Source organism: Dendrobates tinctorius, unplaced genomic scaffold, assembly GCF_039654945.1.
Source record: "Dendrobates tinctorius isolate UK_male_01 unplaced genomic scaffold, ASM3965494v1 ptg000022l, whole genome shotgun sequence".
Classification (NCBI taxonomy): Eukaryota; Metazoa; Chordata; class Amphibia; order Anura; family Dendrobatidae; genus Dendrobates; species Dendrobates tinctorius.
This window is the reverse complement of record NW_027361690.1, coordinates 39,303,377-39,324,059: the sequence shown is the minus strand read 5'-3', so window position 1 is coordinate 39,324,059 and position 20,683 is coordinate 39,303,377. Positions and strand designations below refer to the sequence as shown.

Genomic DNA, 20,683 nt, shown 5'->3' with positions numbered 1-20,683 from the left:
GGGTTTGTTTATGAAAAAAAACGGAAATTTGGCCAAAATTTTGAAAATTTGGCAATTTTCAAACTTTTAATTTTTGTGCCCTTAAATCAGAGAGTCATGTTACACAAAATAGTTAGTAAACAACATTTCCCACATGTCTACTTTACATCAGCACAGTTTTGGAAACATAATTTTTTTTTTTGTTAGGACGTTATAAAGTGTTAAAAGTTGAAAAGTGAAATGTAAAGTGCTGCGGAATATGTCGGCGCTATAAAAATAAAATTTATTATTATAAAAGTTGATGAGCAATTTCTCATTTTTCCAACAAAATTTACAAAACCATTTTTTTTGGGACCCCCTCACATTTGAAGTGAGTTTGGGGAGTCAATATAACAGAATATACCTAAAAGTGACACCATTCTAAAAACTGCACCTATCAAGGTGCGCAAAACCACATTCAAGAAGTTTATTAACCATTTAGGTGCTTCATGAGAACTAAAGCAATGTGGAAGGAAAAATGGACATTTTATTTTTTTCACAAAAAATGTACTTTGGAACCAATTTTTTTTACTTTCACAAGGGTATCAGGAGAAAATGGACCACAAAATTTGTTGGGCATTTCATTTCTCCTAAGTACACCGATACCCGGTATGTGTGGGAATGCCACTCTTTGGACGCATGGCAGGACTCAGAAGGGGGGCAGCACCGTTTGACTTTGTGAACGCAAAATTGGCTAGAATCAATGGCGGGTTCTATGTTGCGTTTGGAGACCCTCTGATGTACCCAAACAGTGGAAACCCCCCAATTCTAACTCCAACCCTAACACAGCCCTAACCCCAACCCTAACCCACCTCTAACCACAATCCTAACCCCAACACCACAACCCTAACCCCAACACAACTCTATCCCCAACTCTAACCCTAGCCCAATCCTAACCCTAGCCGCAAACCTAACCCTAGCTATAATTCCAACCATAACCCTAACGGAAAAAATTCATTTTTTTATTTTATTATTTTTACCTAACTAAGAGGGTGATAAAGGGGGATCTGATTTATTATTTTTTTATTTTGATTACTGCGATAGGGTCTATCACAGTGATCAAAATGAACCAAAAATCTCCTATTGTTGTTGGGTGCTGGCCGGTAGATCTCGGCGGGTGTACTATGCATGCGCCCGCCATTTTCTTCCTGGAAGACAACGCCGAGGGCAGGGGGACCGGAGCGGGGGATACAGGAGGTGGGAGAGGTACCGAGAGGCTCAGGGAACTCCATTTCTCTCCCCTCTGATGTGCTAGATCATATCAGAGGAGAGAGAAATAAATGGGAAATCTGACTTTTATTTTGCGGTCGCTGTTATTGGTTGAAAAACGGTGATCGCAACACTGGGGACAGGAAAAACCAACCCAAATCCTGTTCTCCGAGACCCCGGAGACTTTCCGACCCGGGGGGGGGGTGCTATAACCTTATTTTTCAGCACTGTTAAAAACCGGCGCTGAGGAATAAGTACCTTTAACTGCCGCCGTTAAAAGGCGCATCGGCGGTCGTTAAATGGGCTGTGTGTTTCTTCTTTTTTCTTTTTTTTTTTTAACCACGACAGTAGGACAGTAAGGAATATTGCACAGTCATGGCCGAAAGTGATGGCACCCTTGAAATTGTTCCAGTAAATGAAGTATTTCTCCCAGAAAATTATTGCAATTACACACATTTTGTTATACAAGTTTATTTCCTTTGTATGTAATGGAACAACATGAAAAAATGGCAAATTTGATAGTTTCACATAAAACGTGCAAAATGGGCAGGACAAAACTGTTGGCACCCTTAACTTCAGTTTTATATATATATACACAATCATGGACAAAAATGTTGGCACCCTTGAAATTGTTCCAGAAAATTACGTATTTCTCCCAGAAAATTATTTCACTTAAACACGTTTATTTCCTTTCTGTGTATTGGAACAACACAAAAAAGCAGAGAAAAAAAAGACAAATTAGATATAATTTCACACGAAACCCCTAAAATGATCGGGACAAAATTGTTGACAGCCTCAACTTAATTTTTGGTTGCACACGGTTTGCAATAAATAACTGCAATCAATCGCTTTGTATAACCATCAACAAGCTTCTTACACCTCCCAACTGCAATTTTGGACCACTCTTATTTTGCAAACTGCTCCAGATCTCTCATATTTGAAGGATGCCTTCTCTCAACAGCAATTTTAAGATCTCTCCGCTGGTGTTTACTGGGATTTATTCTGGAACTCATTGCAGCCACTTCAGAACTCTCTAGTGCTTTGTTTACATCGATTTCTGAGTGATTCATGACCTAGGATTCAAACCCAGCTTTCGGACACAGAGCTCTACATTGCAACCCCAAATCCTTTGTTAATCTTCAGAATTCATGATGCCTTGAACATATTCAAGACACCCAGTGCCAGAGGCAGCAAAACAACTCGCAAACATCTTTGAACTTCCAACATATTTGACTGTAGGTACTGTGTTCCTTTCTTTGTAGGCCTCATTCTGTTATTGGTAAACAGTAGAATGTGTGCTACTAAAAAGCTCAGTCTTGGTCTCATCTGCCCACACAAAGCTTTCCCCAAAGGATTTTGGCTTACTCACGTACATTTTGGCACACTGCAGTCTAGTTTTTTATGTCTATGTGTCAGCAGTGGGGTCCTCCTGGGTCTCCTGAAATAGTGTTTCATTTCATTTAAATGTCGGCAGATAGTTTGCGCTGACTCTGATGCACCCTGGATCTGCAAGACAGCTTGAATTCCTTTGGAACTTGATTGAGGCTGCTTATCAACGATCCGGACTATCCTGCATTGCAACCTTTCATCAATTATTCTGCCCGTGTCCAGCAAGATAGGTACTGTGCCATGAGTTGTAAACTTCTTGATTATGTTGCTTATCATGGACAAAGGAACTCTGAAGATGGACTTGTAACCTTGAGATTATTGCTATTTTCCAACAATTTTGCTTGTCAAGTCTTTAGACAGTACTCCTCTTTCTACTCTCCATGGTTAGTGTGGCACACATGCAAAAATTGAGTCAACTTCTCTCCTTTTTATCTGGTTTCAGGTGTGAATTTCATATTACCCACACCTGTTACTTGCCACAGGTGAGTTGAACGAGCATCACATGCTTGAAACAAAGTTGTTACCCACAATTTTGGGAATGTGCCAACATTTTTGCCTGGCCCATTTTTGGGGTTTTGTGTGAAATTATGTCCAATTTGCCTTTTTTTTTCTCTGTTCTTTTTGTGCTGTTCCAATACACACAAAGGAGATAAATATGTGTATAACAAAACGTGTAACTGAAATAATTTTCTGGGAGCAATACTTCATTATCTGTAATAATTTCACGGGTGCCAACACTTTTTGCCATTACTGTATATTTATATACAAATTAATTTTTAGTTAGAAATGTCTAGAAACAATATACAACATATTCAATAGTACAGTGATAAGTGGTGTAACCACTTTAACAAATTCTCCTTTGTTCTTCTTAAATGAACCTCACATAAGATATATTTTTTTAGTGTTAGCCTATGTCAGTTTGCTCTATGATCCCCAGCTTTGGTGTGTTCCTGACAATAATTGTGAATATGAATGAGACCATACTAAGAATCAGACATACACTACACCACGGATATTACTTGGTTGATTGGTTGAGTGCATGAATTAGACTCTGACCTATTTAACCCAGTATAGAAACAAAGGCAAGCCCGGACGCCTGCCCCAAAGGGGCTACAGGGAGGGCGCACATGACTAAGGAGGGATGCTAGGCCTGAGGGTTAGTGAAGGGTAAGGTGTAGTGCTTTGTGCTTGTGGGGAAGGTGTGGGTTGGAGCTATGGGGCTTATTGTGCAATGTGAGTTGGCAGGGAGTGGTCAGTAGTGGGATGGATATATAGGGCAGAACTGTGGGGGGATGGTCATTCCTTACCTTGCAGACGTCCGGAATCGTCAGCTCCTCACAACTGGGACTTCAGCTTGAATCTTTGGATCCAGAAGATGGAATACCTCGTGGCACAGATGAAGAGGATGATGGAGCAGCGCGGCCAGCAGTGGATGAAGGAACAGCTGCAGCGATGGTCTGGTGATGGCGACGGCGGAGAAGATGGGACCCCTCTGCTTCCGAAGCGGCAGCGACGATCACGGCCTCCTGAGCACCTCAGCCCGGAGTTAAGTTTGCAGCGGAGGATGAGCCCCATTAGCAGACCTGTTGCAGAAGACATCGCGGGGCCGGAGCCAGAAGTCGAGAAGCAGGCAGCAAGGTAACGGGGCGGTGAGTGACGTGGCCGGCCTCCCCTCCATTTCGGATCGCGTCACACAGTGGTGACGCGCACGTCGCGGCCACATTACCCGGCGTGGTCACCTGACCCGGCGCGGTCATCGGCATCGGTGGACGGCGGTGACGTGACGCGGCAAGGAGCCCGGTGGCGAGGTGGTGTGTGACTTCACCAGCCTCATTTCCTTTCTCGCGGCGCTGGGGGGAAGCGGGCGGTGGCTCGGTCATGTGGCCACCCTTCAGCTGCCAAGGGCCACAGGTCATGTGGTCCGGCGTCGCGTTCCCCCGGCGTTGGGTGCCAGATTCAGGAGGTGTTGCCTGCGGCTGGAGCGCCAACCTCCCCCCCCGTTTGAGGCTCCGAGCCAGTGACTTTTTGCCATGCGTTCCCGGACGGACAGTCGGTCTGGGCGCTGGCGCTGCGGCCCAGGAGGGCTGCAGTCGGCGTAGATCCATGGAGAAGATCGCAGTTGCGGTGCTCGACGCGGAGGACACGTGACGGCTGTTCCGTGGGGTTCCGCGGAGTCAGCCTAGTAATTAAGGCTCACTTAAACCTTTATTAATGTCTAGATTATATTGGTTGGGAAGGGTGTTGCTACGTATGGTTTCGGGTGTTTGTCTGGGGGTTCGGAAAGATGCGCGGCTGGTCCATGTGGACAGCGTTCGAATCTGTGAGGGAATGGTTGCTTTGTGGTCCACGAGGCTGTTTTGTGCACTTCATGAGTGTTGGGAGGTATTTTTTAATTTCATGCTAGTTTGCTTTTATGATAGTGGGTATATCTATAGGTGACGACATCATTTTATTTTGGTTAGTATAATTGTGCTTGCATTCTCTGGGTGTTTGTGTATGACTGGTGGTGAGTCCATGGCGGTTTGTGAGTAATTCAGGTGGTGATACGGATATTGGCAGAGCGGTGGTGGATAGCCATATCCATGCCAGTTTTATGGTTTATTGTTATAGGCATGGGGTCTTTGGGCTGGAGGATTATCGCCGCGCCAAGTATTTGATATTGGTTGGATGGCAGTTCACTGACGTGGTGATCTGTTTGGGTAGTGCATCGGGCGGCTTAATCTTTCACGTTACAGTGGGGTGTGTTCTATTGCTGGTCAGAGGTGAGGGGGTAGGTGGTCGAGTTTTCATTAGGGTGTGTTTTATTTATATGCCGGGTTCGGTTCTCCAATAGGGGCTTTGAGTGTACTAAGGGTTTTCATGTTCACTAGGGGCATTTTGGTTTGTTGCGGCAGACGTTCTGGTGAGGTCGAGATGCTTGGGACGGCAGATCTTTCGGGAACCTGCCTTTCTGGCAGCAATGGATGACATTTCCCCCGGGGGGCTTGGAGTTGACCTTTTACCGGATTTGTTTTCCTGGTTAATTTCTGGGGGGGATACGTAGATATGGCGTGGAGCTGGGGTTATGGTGGGTCAATGTCCGGTTGTTGAGGTCCGTGGTTTGGTTTCTGTGTGGTAGTCGGGGATTATCTGGTATTAGGGATGGTGCAGTGCTTATTTTCTGTTCATGGTCCAACCTGGAGCTACTATCTGGTATTAGGGAAGGTGGTGTGCTTATTTCTGTTCATGGTCCAACCCTTGACTACTTTGGGTTTCTTCATGCTCAGGGCGTTGTTGCGGTTATCATGTGTTTGGATAAGTCTAAGTGTTTGATTCACCTGGGGCCCTATGTCTAAGTCAGGTTAGGTTAACGAGTACATCGTGTCAGGTCGGGGGTCGTTATTAGGTTCCCGTGTATATCGCGCTGCTGTTTTGGGGGGTTGATTTTGGTTATTGAATACGTGGGGCTACGATCCACTGGGGGTTTTTGCATGATCTGCAGTCATATGGCGTTCTTACGGTAATTTGCTGGTCGTGGCTGCCCTGGGGCAGTTTTAACAACTTTTGTACGTAAGGACTGGTGGGTTCTCACTGCGGTTCTTTAGGGTTGCCGATTGAGCTTTTGGCAGACTGTATCGGGTGGTATTTGTTACAGCCGTTGATTGTAGCTACGTAGGAGTTTATTATACAGAGTGGATAGTTTTTCGTTACAATGGGCTAGGAGGTTTATTGTGGGTGCAGCTGGTCCTGCTTTGCCTTCTGGGTATACAGCTCTCCTTAGAGTCTTTTCTTTTTGGGTGCCCCCGGATGGGGGGGGGCCAGGGTGAAGTGTTGCGCAAGGATGATGCAACATTTGAGTTGGGTAACCCAGCGTGTGCTTTACTGGTCTCGGGGGTCCTGGTTGGTGAACGGTTTGTTTATCCAGCGGGTGTTGTTCCATTTGTCAGGAATTCTGTATAGAGCATGAGGCAGGACATGTTGTTTTGATGGCCATGTGAATGGTCTCCCGCGTGGGTGTAGCCCGTCCGGCAATACATGGCTATGTCATTTATTCCGTTATGCGCACTTGTCAGGACCGGCTGGTATTATGGGGACACGGTTGTGGTGCAGCGCTGCTGCGGGGGAGGTGTACTTTAAGTAGTGGGTTAGCAGGTTGCAGCTATAACATTACTTTCATTAATGTTGGGCTGGTGGTAAGCTGTGGCAGGGGAAGCTAGTGCGATGTGCATTGACTTTTAATGATTCTAAGGACCTGGTAATCATCTGGGGCTGTGCTCCGTTTGGGGGTGCTTTTTGCGGTGCTTTAAGGCTGAGTGGTGGACAAGCATCGGGCACCGGTGAGTGCAATGTTTTGATGGATGGCCCGGGTTTATGGTGTCTGGGGTTTTCGGGAGACGTGATGTGTGTCTGAGTTTTCCTGGACTTCAGGTGGTGTGGAGTCGCTTTTCTTTCTTTTGTGAGTAGTGTCGAATCCGCAGTTCAGCGGGGAATGGGTGCGGAGTACATCTCACTTTTGGTAAGAGGGTGGCAACAATAGTGTTGTGATTCTGGGTTCGAAGTGCACGGGTGATGCACACAATTAATTTGTTCCGGGTCGTGGTGATTACGGGGTGGATTGGTTTATGTTTTCTAGTTGGGTGGATATTTTAAGATAGATGCTATCACGCAGGGTTGACGGGACCAACAGCGTTTTGGTACTGCACGTGTGTGGTGGAGACTTGGTCGCTGGGGCGTCAAGGAGTTTGATCTGAGACATCGGGCCTGAATGCTCCTGCCTGGGAGCCATGCTCGTGTTGTTGTTCATGACTATATAGTGGGGCACGTTTTTCAAGAATCTGTCGGAGGTTGGGGAACCAGTGTAGGTTCTGTTGTTACGTCTATAATGGTTGGCTTTGATTATTATCAGGTGGAGTGCAATTTTTCTGCCTGGGAGCCGTGCTCATGTTGGTGTCCATAGGGGCTCCTGTTTGGAATGACTACATAGTGGGTTTTTACTGGGCACATTTTCAAGAATCTATCGGAGGTTTGGGGAACCAATGTAGGTTCTTTTGTTCACGGCAATAATGGTTGGCTTTGATTAATTATTAGGTGAAGTATAATTTTCGGAGGCGCCTGCAATGTTGCGGTCTCAACGAGGCAGAGGCGGCGTCTCAGGTTGGGGACTGGTCGCGCAGGCGGTGCATAGGATTGGACGATGCGGTTGGCTAGTTGCAGGTCTTGGGTGTGGCTGACCTTGTTGTACTGGTATTTTGGTGTAGGTTGGCATTGTGAGGTCTAATGGGGATCAGTTTTGATTGATTGGTCTTGGTACAGAAACATTGGTTACTCGAGCCGCAGAGTCGGCTCGGGTTGGGTCTTTGGTGGTGGTACTCGCACGTACAAGGTGTCATACGTGCTCGCGGTGGCGGAAAGGAGGGGGGTATTTGAAGTCGGTGGATTGCACAAAGAGCGGGGGGGTGAACCCAATGCAGGAGCGGGTTACCCCTGGTGGTGCAATGGTATACTTGGTTAAGGTGGGTCCCAGCTGTGCTGGGTCACAGCGGGACATGTTAACGTGGGACCCTGCTGTGCTCGGTCACAGCGGGGCATGTTAACGTGGGTCCCTGCTGGGCTGGGTCCCAGCAGGACATTGGTTGGGCAACACTCGGCTGGGTGTCCTCGAGCCGGTGTGGTGCGGCTGAGGGCACGTGGTGGAGCTGGTGTTGCAATCATGTACAATGGGTTTTGCAACACTCGGCTGGGTGTCCTCGAGCCGGTGTGGTGCGGCTGAGGGCACGTGGTGGAGCTGGTGTTGCAATCATGTACAATGGACTCTTCATTTACCCCCCCTCCTTTTGCTGGTGGTTATGTTTATGGAATATTTCTACGTTTATGGATAAAATGTTATTGCTTGTTTGGTGTTAATAAACGGGGCTGCTGTGGCCTTTTACATCCAATGTCACGCAATCGTGTCTTATTTAAGTTAAGAAGGGGTAAGTGTGGGTTTTGGGAGGGGTCATTACAGTGAAGCCGTCAGTCAGACTTTCCTAAGTCATGATAAATCAGCTACTATGAGCGCCATATCTCTGTTCTGTCCCTGATGTCTGGCCTGGCAGTGTGACCTGAGCCAACTGATGTAAGTGCAGCATGACAATTACCAGAAGCTGGGTACTTTGTAGTGTAGATATTGCGATGGTGTTGGCAGGATACATTTTGTCCTCCACAAACCCCACAGATATCAGTCTTCTCTTCAGACCCAAGAATGGAATCACAACCGACTTGCTGGGAAAACAAAGAAATGACAAAATGGTGTCCTTAAAATAATCTTATCAGAAGATCTCTTATAATGTCACTACATAAAAGGGTCACGTTTAAATGTTCTGAAAGGGCTATTCCCATCTGTACAAATCATCATCTATTCCTTTTTCATTATAACGATGGCTGGACCGCACATTGCATGTACTTTTTACCTTTTGTGTCATCCCTACTTCCTTATAGATTGTAAGCTCCTGTGATCAGGACTCTGACTCCTCTGGTTTAATTGCTGAATTATGTTTTACTGTGTAATGTCTGATATTGTTTGCACACGTACCCTGAGACATGTATGGTGCTGCAGAATATGTTGGCGCTATATAAATAAAATGACTACTGTTTCTGGGACCTGACCACTGGGACTACCACTGATCCAGACCAAGGGGTTCCGAAATACTATGTTACAATGGAGCACATACATAGCATGCATGTTAGGCCAGAGACACACTACCATAGAATACGGGCGAGTGCTATGCGAGAAAACATCACCCAGTGTTAATCTAAGGGACAGCTCACATGACCTTTTATTTTCTTGGGCGTATTCAGCGTGCGTGTAAAATTGCAGCATGCTGCGATTGTATGAGTATATCGTCCGAGACTTGCCAATGCAAGCCTATGGGTACAAGAAAAAAAAAAAAATTGGACATCACACAGACCATTCGTCTAGCTCGTGACAATTACCCACACATTTTCCTCATTTCAGCCCATTGAGCCATTAAATTCAATGGGGGAAATCAGTGAGAAATGTAAAGCCATACGGATGTCATACGGATAGATAGGTGCAAGAAAATCGCATTGCAAACGCATTACACATGGATGACCATACGGAGAACACTTGTGCGACTCTTGGCAGGGAGACTTGGACCGATTTTCCATACGTTTAGTGTGACGCTGGCCTTACCGCTCTAATCCTTGTCTATTAGACAGCCAGCAATCTTCAAGAGTCCCATAGACAATAAATGTAACATTTCACAGCCCCGTTCTCAGGATTGTTAGGAGTTCCAGCAGTCCAATCCCCATCAATCAGCAAATCATCATCTATTGTGTGGATAGTTGTTAACGTGTCCAATTGGAAAAAAAAATTTGTAGAGTTTGTTCCATCAAAATAACGTTTAAATTATTTATAATTGAATAAATGTGTGATAGACATAATATTTTTTAGCTTAGCTAATCCATATGAAATAATAGGGAAGCCTAGTATGGGGTCTGAAAGGCTAAAATGTGCCCTCTCCAATGCACACTAGTCTCATCAAGGCATCAGACAGAACAGGTTGTAGGCAGTATAAGCCATAATAGGGACATATCCAGTCCCACATCCAGTTATATATTTCTGAGAATTTTAATACATCTCCCCTCTCTTGCTCACATATTTATAGACTCGTTTTTATAATTTTGTCCTATCATTTTTCTATCATTCAATTCTAATTTCGTAGATTTTGGCAAAGCGGAGATCAGCTATTTTGTCGACATTTGGTATAGTTCATATAGCACAAATCTTTAGTGGGAAGTACAGCCAGTCTTATACAAGCAAATATGCTTCAATAATTAATTTGTTAACCTTTCATGTAGACTTACAAGACAGTGGCCATTGATACAGATGCCGTTATATTCTGCTTGGCAGGGTGTTCCATCCAAAACTTTCCCAAAGTTGTAATAGAAGTTTTGGCCTTGTGCCAAGCAACTTAGCTCACAGTCACCTTGTCCTTATTGTAAAATAGAAAAAAAGAAAACAATGAAAAAGTTATTCGGAAAAAGTAATACTTCAAAATCTTAATCTTTCGAGGAATATACAGTGGGTAAGGAAAGTATTCAGACCCCTTTAAATTTTTCACTCTGTTTCATTGCAATCATTTGGTAAATTCAAAAAAGTTCATTTTATTTTCTCATTAATGTACACTCTGCACCCTATCTTGACTGAAAAAAAAACCAAATGTAGAAATGTTTGCATATTTATTAAAACGCACATAGTCATAAGTATTCAGACCCTTTGCTCAGACACTCATATTTAAGTCACATGCTGTCCATTTCCTTGTGATCCTCATTGAGATGGTTCTAATCCTTCATTGGAGTCCAGCTGTGTTTAATTATACTGATAGGACTTGATTTGCAAAGGCACACACCTGTCTATATAAGACCTCACAGTGCTTGTCAGACCAAATGGGAATCATGAGGTCAAAGGATCTGGCCAAGGAGCTCAGAGACAGAATTGTGACAAGGCACAGATCTGACCAAGGCTACAAAAGAATTTCTGCAGTACTCAAGGTTCCTAAGAGCACAATGGCCTCCATAATTCTTAAATGGAAGAAGTTTGGGACCACCTGAAGCCTTCCTAGACCTGGCCATCCAGCCAAACTGAGCAATCGTGGGAGAAGAGCCTTGGTGAGAGAGGTAAAGAAGGACCTCAAGATCACTGTGGTTGAGCTACACAGATGCAGTAGGGAGATGGGAGAAAGTTCCACAAAGTCAACTATCACTGCAGCACTTAACCAGTTGGGCATTTATGGCAGAGTGGCCCAACGGAAGCCTCTCCTCAGTACCAAACATATGAAAGTCCGCATAGAGTTTGCTGAAAAACACATGAAGGACTCCCATACTATGAGAAATAAAATTCTCTGGTCTGATGAGACAAAAATAGAACTTTTTGGTGATAATTCTAAGCAGTATGTGTGGAGAAAACCAGGCACTGCTCATCACCTGCCCAATACAATCTCAACAGTGAAACATGGTGGTGGCAGCATCATGCTATGAGGGAGCTTTTCAGCTGCAGGGACAGGACAACTGGTTGCAATTGAAGGAAACATGAATGCGGCCAAGTACAGAGATATCCTGGATGAAAACCTATTCTAGAGGGCTCTGGATCTCAGACTTGGCTGAAGGTTCACCTTCCAACAAGACAATGACCCTAAGCACACAGCTAAAATAACAAAGGAGTGGCTTCAGAACAACTCTGTGACCATTTCTTGACTGGCCCAGCCAGAGCCCTGACCTAAACCTAATTGAGCATCTCTGGAGAGACCTGAAAATGGCTGTCCACCAACGTTCACCATCCAACCTGAAGGAACTGGAGAGGATCTGCAAGGAACAATGACAGAGGATTCCCAAATCCAGATGTGAAAAACTTGTTGCATCATTCCCAAGACGACTCATGGCTGTACTAGCTCAAAAGGGTGCTTCTACTCAATAATGAGCAAATGGTCTGAATACTTATGACCATGTGATATTTCAGTTTTTCTTTTTTTAATACATTTCCAAAAATTTCTACATTTCTGTTTTATTTTAGTCAAGATGGAGTGCAGAGTGTACATTAATAAGAAAAAAATGAACTTTTTTGAACTTACCAAATGGCTGCACTGAAACAAAGAGTGAAATATTTAAAGGGGTCTGAATACTTTCCATACCCACTGAACCTGCTGACTTGAATTGGGAAACACTCTTAAAGGGAACCTGTCACCAGTTTTGGCCAATATGAGATGCGGCAATCACCTTTTAGGGATGTTATACAGCATTCTATAATGCTGTATATCTGCCCCCAAGCCAACCTGTAAGACAAGAAAAAGAGCTTTTATTATATTCACCTGCAGAGTGGTCAGCTCCAGTCTGAGGGGTGTCGCAGGCTTTGGTCCGGCGCCTCCCATCTTCTTGCAATGCAGTCCTCCTGCTTGCTTTGTGTGGATGATGCCTTCCTGCATCATCCACACAGTCTGCTCAGCATTGCGCTCTTGTGCAGGCGTACTTCTTTGTCCTGTTGAGGGCAGAGCAAAGTACTGCAGTGCGCAGGTGCAGGGGCTCTTTGCCCTTTCCCGGCACCTGCGCAATGCAGTACTTTGCTCTGCCCTCAATAGGACAGAGAAGTACGTCTATGCAGGAGTGCGGTGCCAAGGAGACTGTGTGGATGATGCAGGAACACGTCATCCACATGAAGCAAGCAGGAGGACGGCATCGCAAGAATATAGGAGGTGCCGAACCAAGGCAAGAGACACCCATCAGACCAGACTGCCCCGCACCACAGGTGAGTATAATAAAAGTTAATTTTTGTCTCTTACAGGTCGGGTTGGGGGCAGATATACAGCATTATAGAATGCTGTATAACATCCCTAAAAGGTGATGGTAGTTTCTCATATCAGCCAAATCTGGTGACAGGTTCCCTTTAAGGGGAAGTAAACACGGCATCTTTTAGATATGTGCAAACCCAGAATGTTTTTCAGGAAGAAACCTTTCAGAACAAGCTGGTGTCTTTTGAACATAAAGAAAGAGATGGAACAGCAGTTCAAAATAAACAGATTCTTCTCAAAACATGTTTGTTAAGTTTTTTCCAGATCCAAACAGACATGCCGCATTGTCTAAAAATATTTTCTTGTGAGGGCAACGTTTTGGTCACAGACACTTCATCAGGAAAGAGCAAATAGTGGGGTATAATAGAAAATCATGGTGGTTTCATTGAGATTGCATAGTGGATGCCCTCACTTTAAGATTCAGACCATGTAGGATTATAGCCAGAGATTATGAGCGATGGGCAATGGTGGTCGTTTTCTTGCAACAACTATGGCCATAGGCTCTTTTTTTACAGTTAGGTCCATATATATTTGGACGGAGACAACATTTTTCTAATTTTGGTTCTAGACATTACCACAATGAATTTTAAACAAAACAATTTAGATGCAGTTGAAGTTCAGACTTTCAGCTTTCATTTGAGGGTATCCACATTAAGATTGGATGAAGGATTCAGGAGTTTCAGCTCCTTAACATGTGCCACCCTGTTTTTAAAGGGACCAAAAAGTAATTTTGACAGATTAAATAATTGTAAATAAAATGTTCATTTCTAGTACTTGGTTGAAAACCCTTTGTTGGCAATGACTGCCTGAAGTGATGTCATGGACATCACCAGACGCTGTGTTTCCTCCTTTTTGATGCTCTGCCAGGCCTTCACTGCGGTGGTTTTCAGTTGCTGTTTATTGGTGGGTCTTTCTGTCTGAAGTTTAGTCTTCAGGCAGTCATGGACATCACCAGACGCTGTGTTTCCTCCTTTTTGATGCTCTGCCAGGCCTTCACTGCGGTGGTTTTCAGTTGCTGTTTATTGGTGGGTCTTTCTGTCTGAAGTTTAGTCTTTAACAAGTGAAATGCATGCTCGATTGGGTTGAGATCAGGTGACTGACTTGGCCATTCAAGAATATTCCACTTCTTTGCTTTAATAAACTCCTGGGTTGCTTTGGCTTTATGTTTTGGGTCATTGTTCCATCTGTAGTATGAAACGACGACCAATCAGTTTGGCTGCATTTGGCTGGATCTGAGCACACAGTATGGCTCTGAATACCTCAGAATTCATTCGGCTGCTTCTGTCCTGTGTCACATCATCAATAAACACTAGTGACCCAGTGCCACTGGCAGCCATGCATGCACAAGCCATCACACTGTCTCCGCCGTGTTTTACAGATGATGTGGTATGCTTTGCATCATGAGCTGTACCACGCCTTCGCCATACTTTTCTCTTTTCATCATTCTGGTAGAGGTTGATCTTGGTTTCATCTATCCAAAGAATGCTCTTCCAGAACTGTGCTGGCTTTTTTAGACGTTTTTTTTTAGCAAAGTCCAGTCTAGCCTTTTTATTTTTGATGCTTATTAGTGGCTTGCACCGTGCAGTGAACCCTCTGTATTTACTTTCATGCAGTCTTCTCTTTATGGTAGATTTGGATATTGATACGCCTACCTCCTGGAGAGTGTTGTTCACTTGGTTGGCTGTTGTGAAGGGGTTTCTCTTCACCATGGAGATTATTCTGCAATCATCCACTACTGTTGTCTTCCGTGGGCGCCCAGGTCTTTTTGCATTGATGAGTTCACCAGTGCTTTCTTTCTTTCTCAGGATGTACCAAACTGTAGATTTTGCCACTCCTAATGTTGTAGCAATTTCTCGGATGGGTTTTTTCTGTTTTTGCAGCTTAAGGATGGCTTGTTTCACCTGCATGGAGAGCTCCTTTGACCACGTGTTTCCTTCACAGAAAACCTTCCAAATGCAAGCACCACACCTCAAATCAACTCCAGGCCTTATATCTGCTTAACTGAGAATGACATAACGAAGGGACTGCCCACACCTGTCCATGAAATAGCCTTGGAGTCAATTGTCCAATTACTTTTGGTCCCTTTAAAAACAGGGTGGCACATGTTAAGGAGCTGAAACTCCTAAACCCTTCATCCAATTTTAATGTGGATACCCTCAAATGAAAGCTTAAAGTCTGAACTTCAACTGCATCTGAAATGTTTTGTTTAAAATTCATTGTGGTAATGTCTAGAACCAAAATTAGAAAAATGTTGTTTCTGTCCAAATATATATGGACCTAACTGTATATACATATACAGTACTTGTATTGAGCAAACTAGTAAGTGGCTTCCAACTGTAAGCCACTTGGTGGTTGGTCAGGTCCCTTTTTATTTTAACCGCTGTGCATCTTTGGAAACCTGAAGAAGTTAAAAGAAGCTGAAAAGACTGAAATAAGTTGTCCACTACTTGTACAACTTCTTGTCGTATAACCCTCGCTTGGCCCCGATAAAATAATAAAGCTTATACTCACCTCCCGCGCCTTTCCCACAGTGTCGGCACTCGTTCTCCCCGGGGCTCCCATGATGTTGTTGTGACATGAGACACCGGCACCCAATCAGCGCTGGTGTCACTTTCCCCACCTTTGGACAAATCAAACATGAGGAGGCAGTAGATCAGCTGTGGACCAGACTTCCTCTTTATGTTCGATTTGTCTGAAGGCGGAGATGGTGACTGCAGTGCTGATTGGGCGCTGACGTCACAACACCGTATCACAGCCCAGGAGAAAGCAAGTGCTGACACCGCAGGAACGGCGCCGGCATGGGAAGCAAGTATAATCTTTACTATTTTATGGGAGCCAAACATTTTGGTCAAGAGTTGTGTACACCCCCTTTATGCACAGTAAGTCACTATTACATTGCAATACATGTGTTCATTCTTTTTAACATTTATCTAATACTTTTTCAGGCGGGTTACTGAGAGTACCTGCTGGAAAAGACGCTGGCTTATGGTTCCCATACACATTACAGACTAATATTTATGGGAGCCATCTGCCAGATGATTGTGGTGGTAGTGAAGGATCAGACATTTTTCCGTAACATTTATTTTACTGACTTTTGAAATAAACAAATTAAATTATATAGAGTAGCATAAAACATATGCAGGATCGGTCATTTTTAACATGAACGCCTTGCAGAACCAAGCATACCATTGGAAGGGAGGTTTGGGGGAGATAGCCATCAGCACTGTAGTGGGGTATGACCACCTTTATTGTTGACACTGGTTGGGTAGAGCTTCTGATCATATACTAAGCCGACATTATTATAGTAGTACATTATACTTTTCATGGTTCTATTTCTCCTCTGCCATCCCAGCCTCTGGTTGATAGTTTATCTCCATCAACTCCATCAGGAGATATGTGTCAATCACAAGCAGTAGTCGGCATGAGGGAGAGTAATCAATGCATCTCAGGAATACATCGGACTCCTATTAATGATTTCCAGCATAATGTACAGAATGGCGCTGCAGATTAATCGTGCTCACTCTCACACCGGAAGGGCTAAAATCATTAAGAGGTTCACATGTCTACACTCAGTGATTCAACAGCTATGAAAAAATGCCCTCACATTTCTAACATTTTACTGATGACCGGTTCCCTATAATGCACTGTTCTACTTCTCTGCAGAGCAAGAAGTGATCTCGAATCCTGATTCCACGCTTTCTTAAAGTTATGAAATAAAAAAAAAAAAAAATTACTGAGCAAGCTTACCTGACTGGAAAGGCACCCATGTATGATAATTTCCCATTAAAGGTTTATTGTTGTAAGCAGAGCACTGGAAATGTCTAAAATCTGTCACTCCAGATGGACAGTCCTATAGTAATAAAAAGAATTACTACCTATGGCATTGTTCACTGTATTAAATGGGTTGTCTGAGACTTTTATATTGATCGCCTATGCTTAGGATAGGTCATCAGTATCCGATCAGCGGGGGTGCAACTCCTGGCAACTCCGCCAATCAGATGATCCCGATGCTGGCGGAGGCCGGAAGTGCACAGTTGCAGAGCTGCACAGCATTGCTCCATCAACTGTATAATGGCTGTGGTAGGTACCACATATCCGCCTCGGTTCATTCAAATAGGGGGCGGCCACTTTATAATTGACAGAGATGAGTTGTGCAGCGCTGCAACTGTTCTACTGGGATCAACTGATCAGCAAGTGTGGTACGGGTCAAACCACCACCGATCAGATACTGATCACCTATCCTAAGGATAATCCATCAATAGAAAAGTCCCAGACAACTCCTTTAAATGTATATTATTGAAATGAGCAAGAGTGAAATGGACAAACCTTCATGTTACACGCTTGATATTGTCTAGCGTCTCCGTGGCAGTCTGGCCCTGCAGAATCTCTGTTATGAAACAGCCATGAAAAGAGATAAGAAGTGGGGAAAAAAACACAAATTATTACAAAAACACATTTCTTCTAAAATACAGACTCAAGAGTTCTTCTGCAGGCAATGTAGCAGGAGAGGATAATGCTAAAAAGAGTTATAACAAAGATATCTGACCAAAGTAATACTTTCAACATTAGGAAGAGCATATACATTAGATTTACAAGATGGATGACTTTTATAACGCTCAGCAGACGATATCCACAATGTATAGGCACAATGTGTTTAAATAAAAGATCTGAAGGAAGAGGAGATGGTTTTTAATGAAGCAACTAATATGAGCATACAAATATAACTACAATTCAGCTCATTTCTACTGGAGCCTCACCCACACTGGATGCTATGCCAAAAAATAAAATATTGTTCACAGGAGAGAATTACAATAATTTTAAAGGATTAATTTAAGTTGTCAAAATTTGATATTGCTGTAGCCAGAAAAAGGACTGGATAACTTCCGTTACTGCCCTCACATACCGACTTTGGGTCTATAAACATGGATTTTTGTGAGTACTCACCGTAAAATCCTTTTCTCCGAGACGCTCATTGGGGGACACAGAGACTGTGGGTGTGTGCTTCTGCCGTCTGGAGGCTGACACTAAGTATACAAAAAAAGAGTTAGCTCCTCCTCCGCCGCATACACCCTCGCCCCCAGACCGGGCGTAACTCAGTTTAGTGCATAAGCAGTAGGAGAACGCGCCTTAAATTCAGGCAAGAAATTATACGTCTGGAAAAGGGACCACCCTGATCCTTACATAAGGATTTGTATAACTCAAAATAAGCAAAAGCCAACTGGCTAGTAGGGTGGGTGCTGTGTCCCCCAATGAGCGTCTCGGAGAAAAGGATTTTACGGTGAGTACTCACAAAAATCCATGTTTCTCCTTCGTCTCATTGGGGGACACAGAGACTGTGGGACGTTCTAAAGCAGTCCCTGGGCGGGATCTTAGCTCACCCAATCCATGCTATTTTGCGCCCCTGATTAGAGGTGCGCAACTGCTGCCTGGAGAATCTTTCTTCCCAGGCATGCATCCGAGGATGCCTGGGTATGTACGTTATAATGTTTGACAAACGTATGCAAGCTGGACCAGGTAGCTGCTTTGTACACCTGTTCCGCTGAAGCTTGGTGTCGCAGTGCCCATGAGGCACCCACTGCTCGAGCCGAGTGTGCCTTGATCCCTGCCGGAACCGGCGTGCCACTAATTTCATAAGATTCTTGGATCGTCAGGCGAACCCATCTGGCCAAAGTCGCTTTGGACGCAGCGAGCCCCTTCCGCCGCCCTTCTGGGATCACGAATAGAGAGTCTGTCCGGCGGAAAGGAGCTGTCCTTGTCACATACCTCCTAAGAGCTCTTACCAGATCCAAGGTGTGCAATGCCTTTTCTACCCTGTGCACCGGTGCCGGGCAAAACGAGGGTAAGACAATGTCTTCGTTGATATGGAATGCAGAGACAACCTTCGGCAAGAAGGGAGGAGCTGGCCTTAAAACTACCTTATCCTTATAAAAGGTCAGGAACGGCGGTTTACAAGATAAAGCCGCCAATTCCGAAACCCGTCTAATAGACGTAATAGCTACCAGAAAAACGACCTTCCTGGACAGGTAAGGTAAGGAAACCTCTTGTAACGGTTCGAAAGGAGCCTCTTGAAGGGCCCTGAGCACCAAGTTCAGGTCCCATGATTCCGTCGGCGCCTTATAGGGGGGTACTAAATGTGCGACCCCCTGCATAAACGTCCTAACCTGCCAGACCGAAGCGACCTTTCGTTGGAAAAGCACCGACAGAGCCGAGATCTGCGTTCTGAGCGAACTCGGAGCCAATCCTGCGTCCAGCCCTGCCTGCAGAAAAGCCAGTACGTTGGGGATCGAAAAAACCAGAGGAGCCACTCCGCGATCCCTACACCAACGGAAAAAAACTTCCCAAGTCCGATGATATACTCTCGCCGAGGAAGGCTTTCGGGCACTCACCATCGTGGCTACCACATCGCGCCTGAATCCTGCCTGTGTTAACAGCCAAGATTCAATGGCCACGCCGTCAAACACAGGGCCCCTAAGTTCGGATGGTAGATCGGCCCTTGGGACAGCAAGTCCGGGCGATCTGGGAGACGCCAGGGTACGTCCACCACTAGCTGAACCAGATCTGCATACCAGGCCCGCCGAGGCCAGTCTGGGGCCAGCAGAATTGCTGGAACCTTCTCTCTCCTTAACTTCCTGATGACTCTTGGAAGGAGAGGTAGCGGGGGGAACAAGTACGGGAGACGAAACTGGCTCCACGGAAGCACCAGAGCGTCTGCTGCGATTGCCTGTGGGTCGAGGGATCGAGCGACGAACCTTTGTACTTTGGCGTTCTCTCTGGATGCCATAAGGTCCACGTCCGGAGTCCCCCACCGTTGGCAGATCTGTTGAAAAACCTCGGGGTGCAGGGACCATTCCCCTGCCGCGACCCTCTGTCGGCTGAGGAAATCTGCCGCCCAGTTTTCGACTCCCGGAATGTGCACCGCTGAAATTACCACGCGGTTCTTCTCTGCCCAACGCAGTACCAGCCCGACCTCGCGCATGGCTGCCTGGCTGCGCGTGCCCCCTTGATGGTTGACATATGCTACTGCTGTAGCATTGTCCGACTGAATGCGCACCGGCCGGTGTCTCAGAAAACACTGGAAATGTTGCAGGGCCAATCGTATTGCCCGTATCTCCAGAATGTTGATCGGGAGAATTATCTCCTGACTGGACCACCGCCCCTGGGCTGTGTGACTCTGGAAAACTGCTCCCCAACCATGCAGGCTTGCATCGGTCGTCACCACTAACCACTGCTCCGGGGGAAAAGGTTTCCCCTGGACCAGGGACGAGTCGCGAGTCCACCACCGGAGTGAATGTCGGACCAGCGGAGACAACTTGCACCGATGACTGAGAGAAAGCAGCCTCCGGTCCCATGCAGACCAGAGCGCATGCTGAAGCGGACGGAGATGGAACTGGGCAAACGGGATTGCCTCCATCGCCGCCACCATTCTGCCCAACACACTCATGCCGTACCGGATGGGTCTGGTGCCCGGCTGCAGAAGGTTGCGTACTCCTTGATTGATTTTTTGCGCCTTGTCCTGAGGGAGGATCACCAGCCCCCGGGAGGTATCGAAAATCATGCCTAGGAACACGATTCTTTGGGCTGGAACCAAGGACGACTTGCTCCGATTGATTAACCAGCCTAGACGGGCCAGGGTATCCAGCGTGATACTGACATTCTCCTGGCACGCCTGAAACGACGGCCCCTTTACCAACAGGTCGTCCAGGTAAGGTAGTACCGTTATGCCCCGAGCATGCAGGATGGCCATA

General features: G+C 45.4%; 1 protein-coding gene across 1 annotated transcript in view; it reads right to left on the bottom strand.

Annotated features, from left to right (window-relative positions):
• LOC141084136 (ADAMTS-like protein 5) overlaps nt 1-20,683 on the bottom strand; it is a 124,833-nt gene that overhangs the window by 45,678 nt on the left and 58,472 nt on the right. Inside the window, exons 4-7 of the mRNA XM_073568611.1 lie at nt 17,265-17,325; nt 16,686-16,788; nt 10,462-10,589; nt 8,733-8,856 (exon numbers count right to left, since the gene is read on the bottom strand). Coding sequence (XP_073424712.1) covers nt 8,733-8,856; nt 10,462-10,589; nt 16,686-16,788; nt 17,265-17,325 — 416 coding nt within the window. The remainder of the gene's footprint in view (nt 1-8,732; nt 8,857-10,461; nt 10,590-16,685; nt 16,789-17,264; nt 17,326-20,683) is intronic.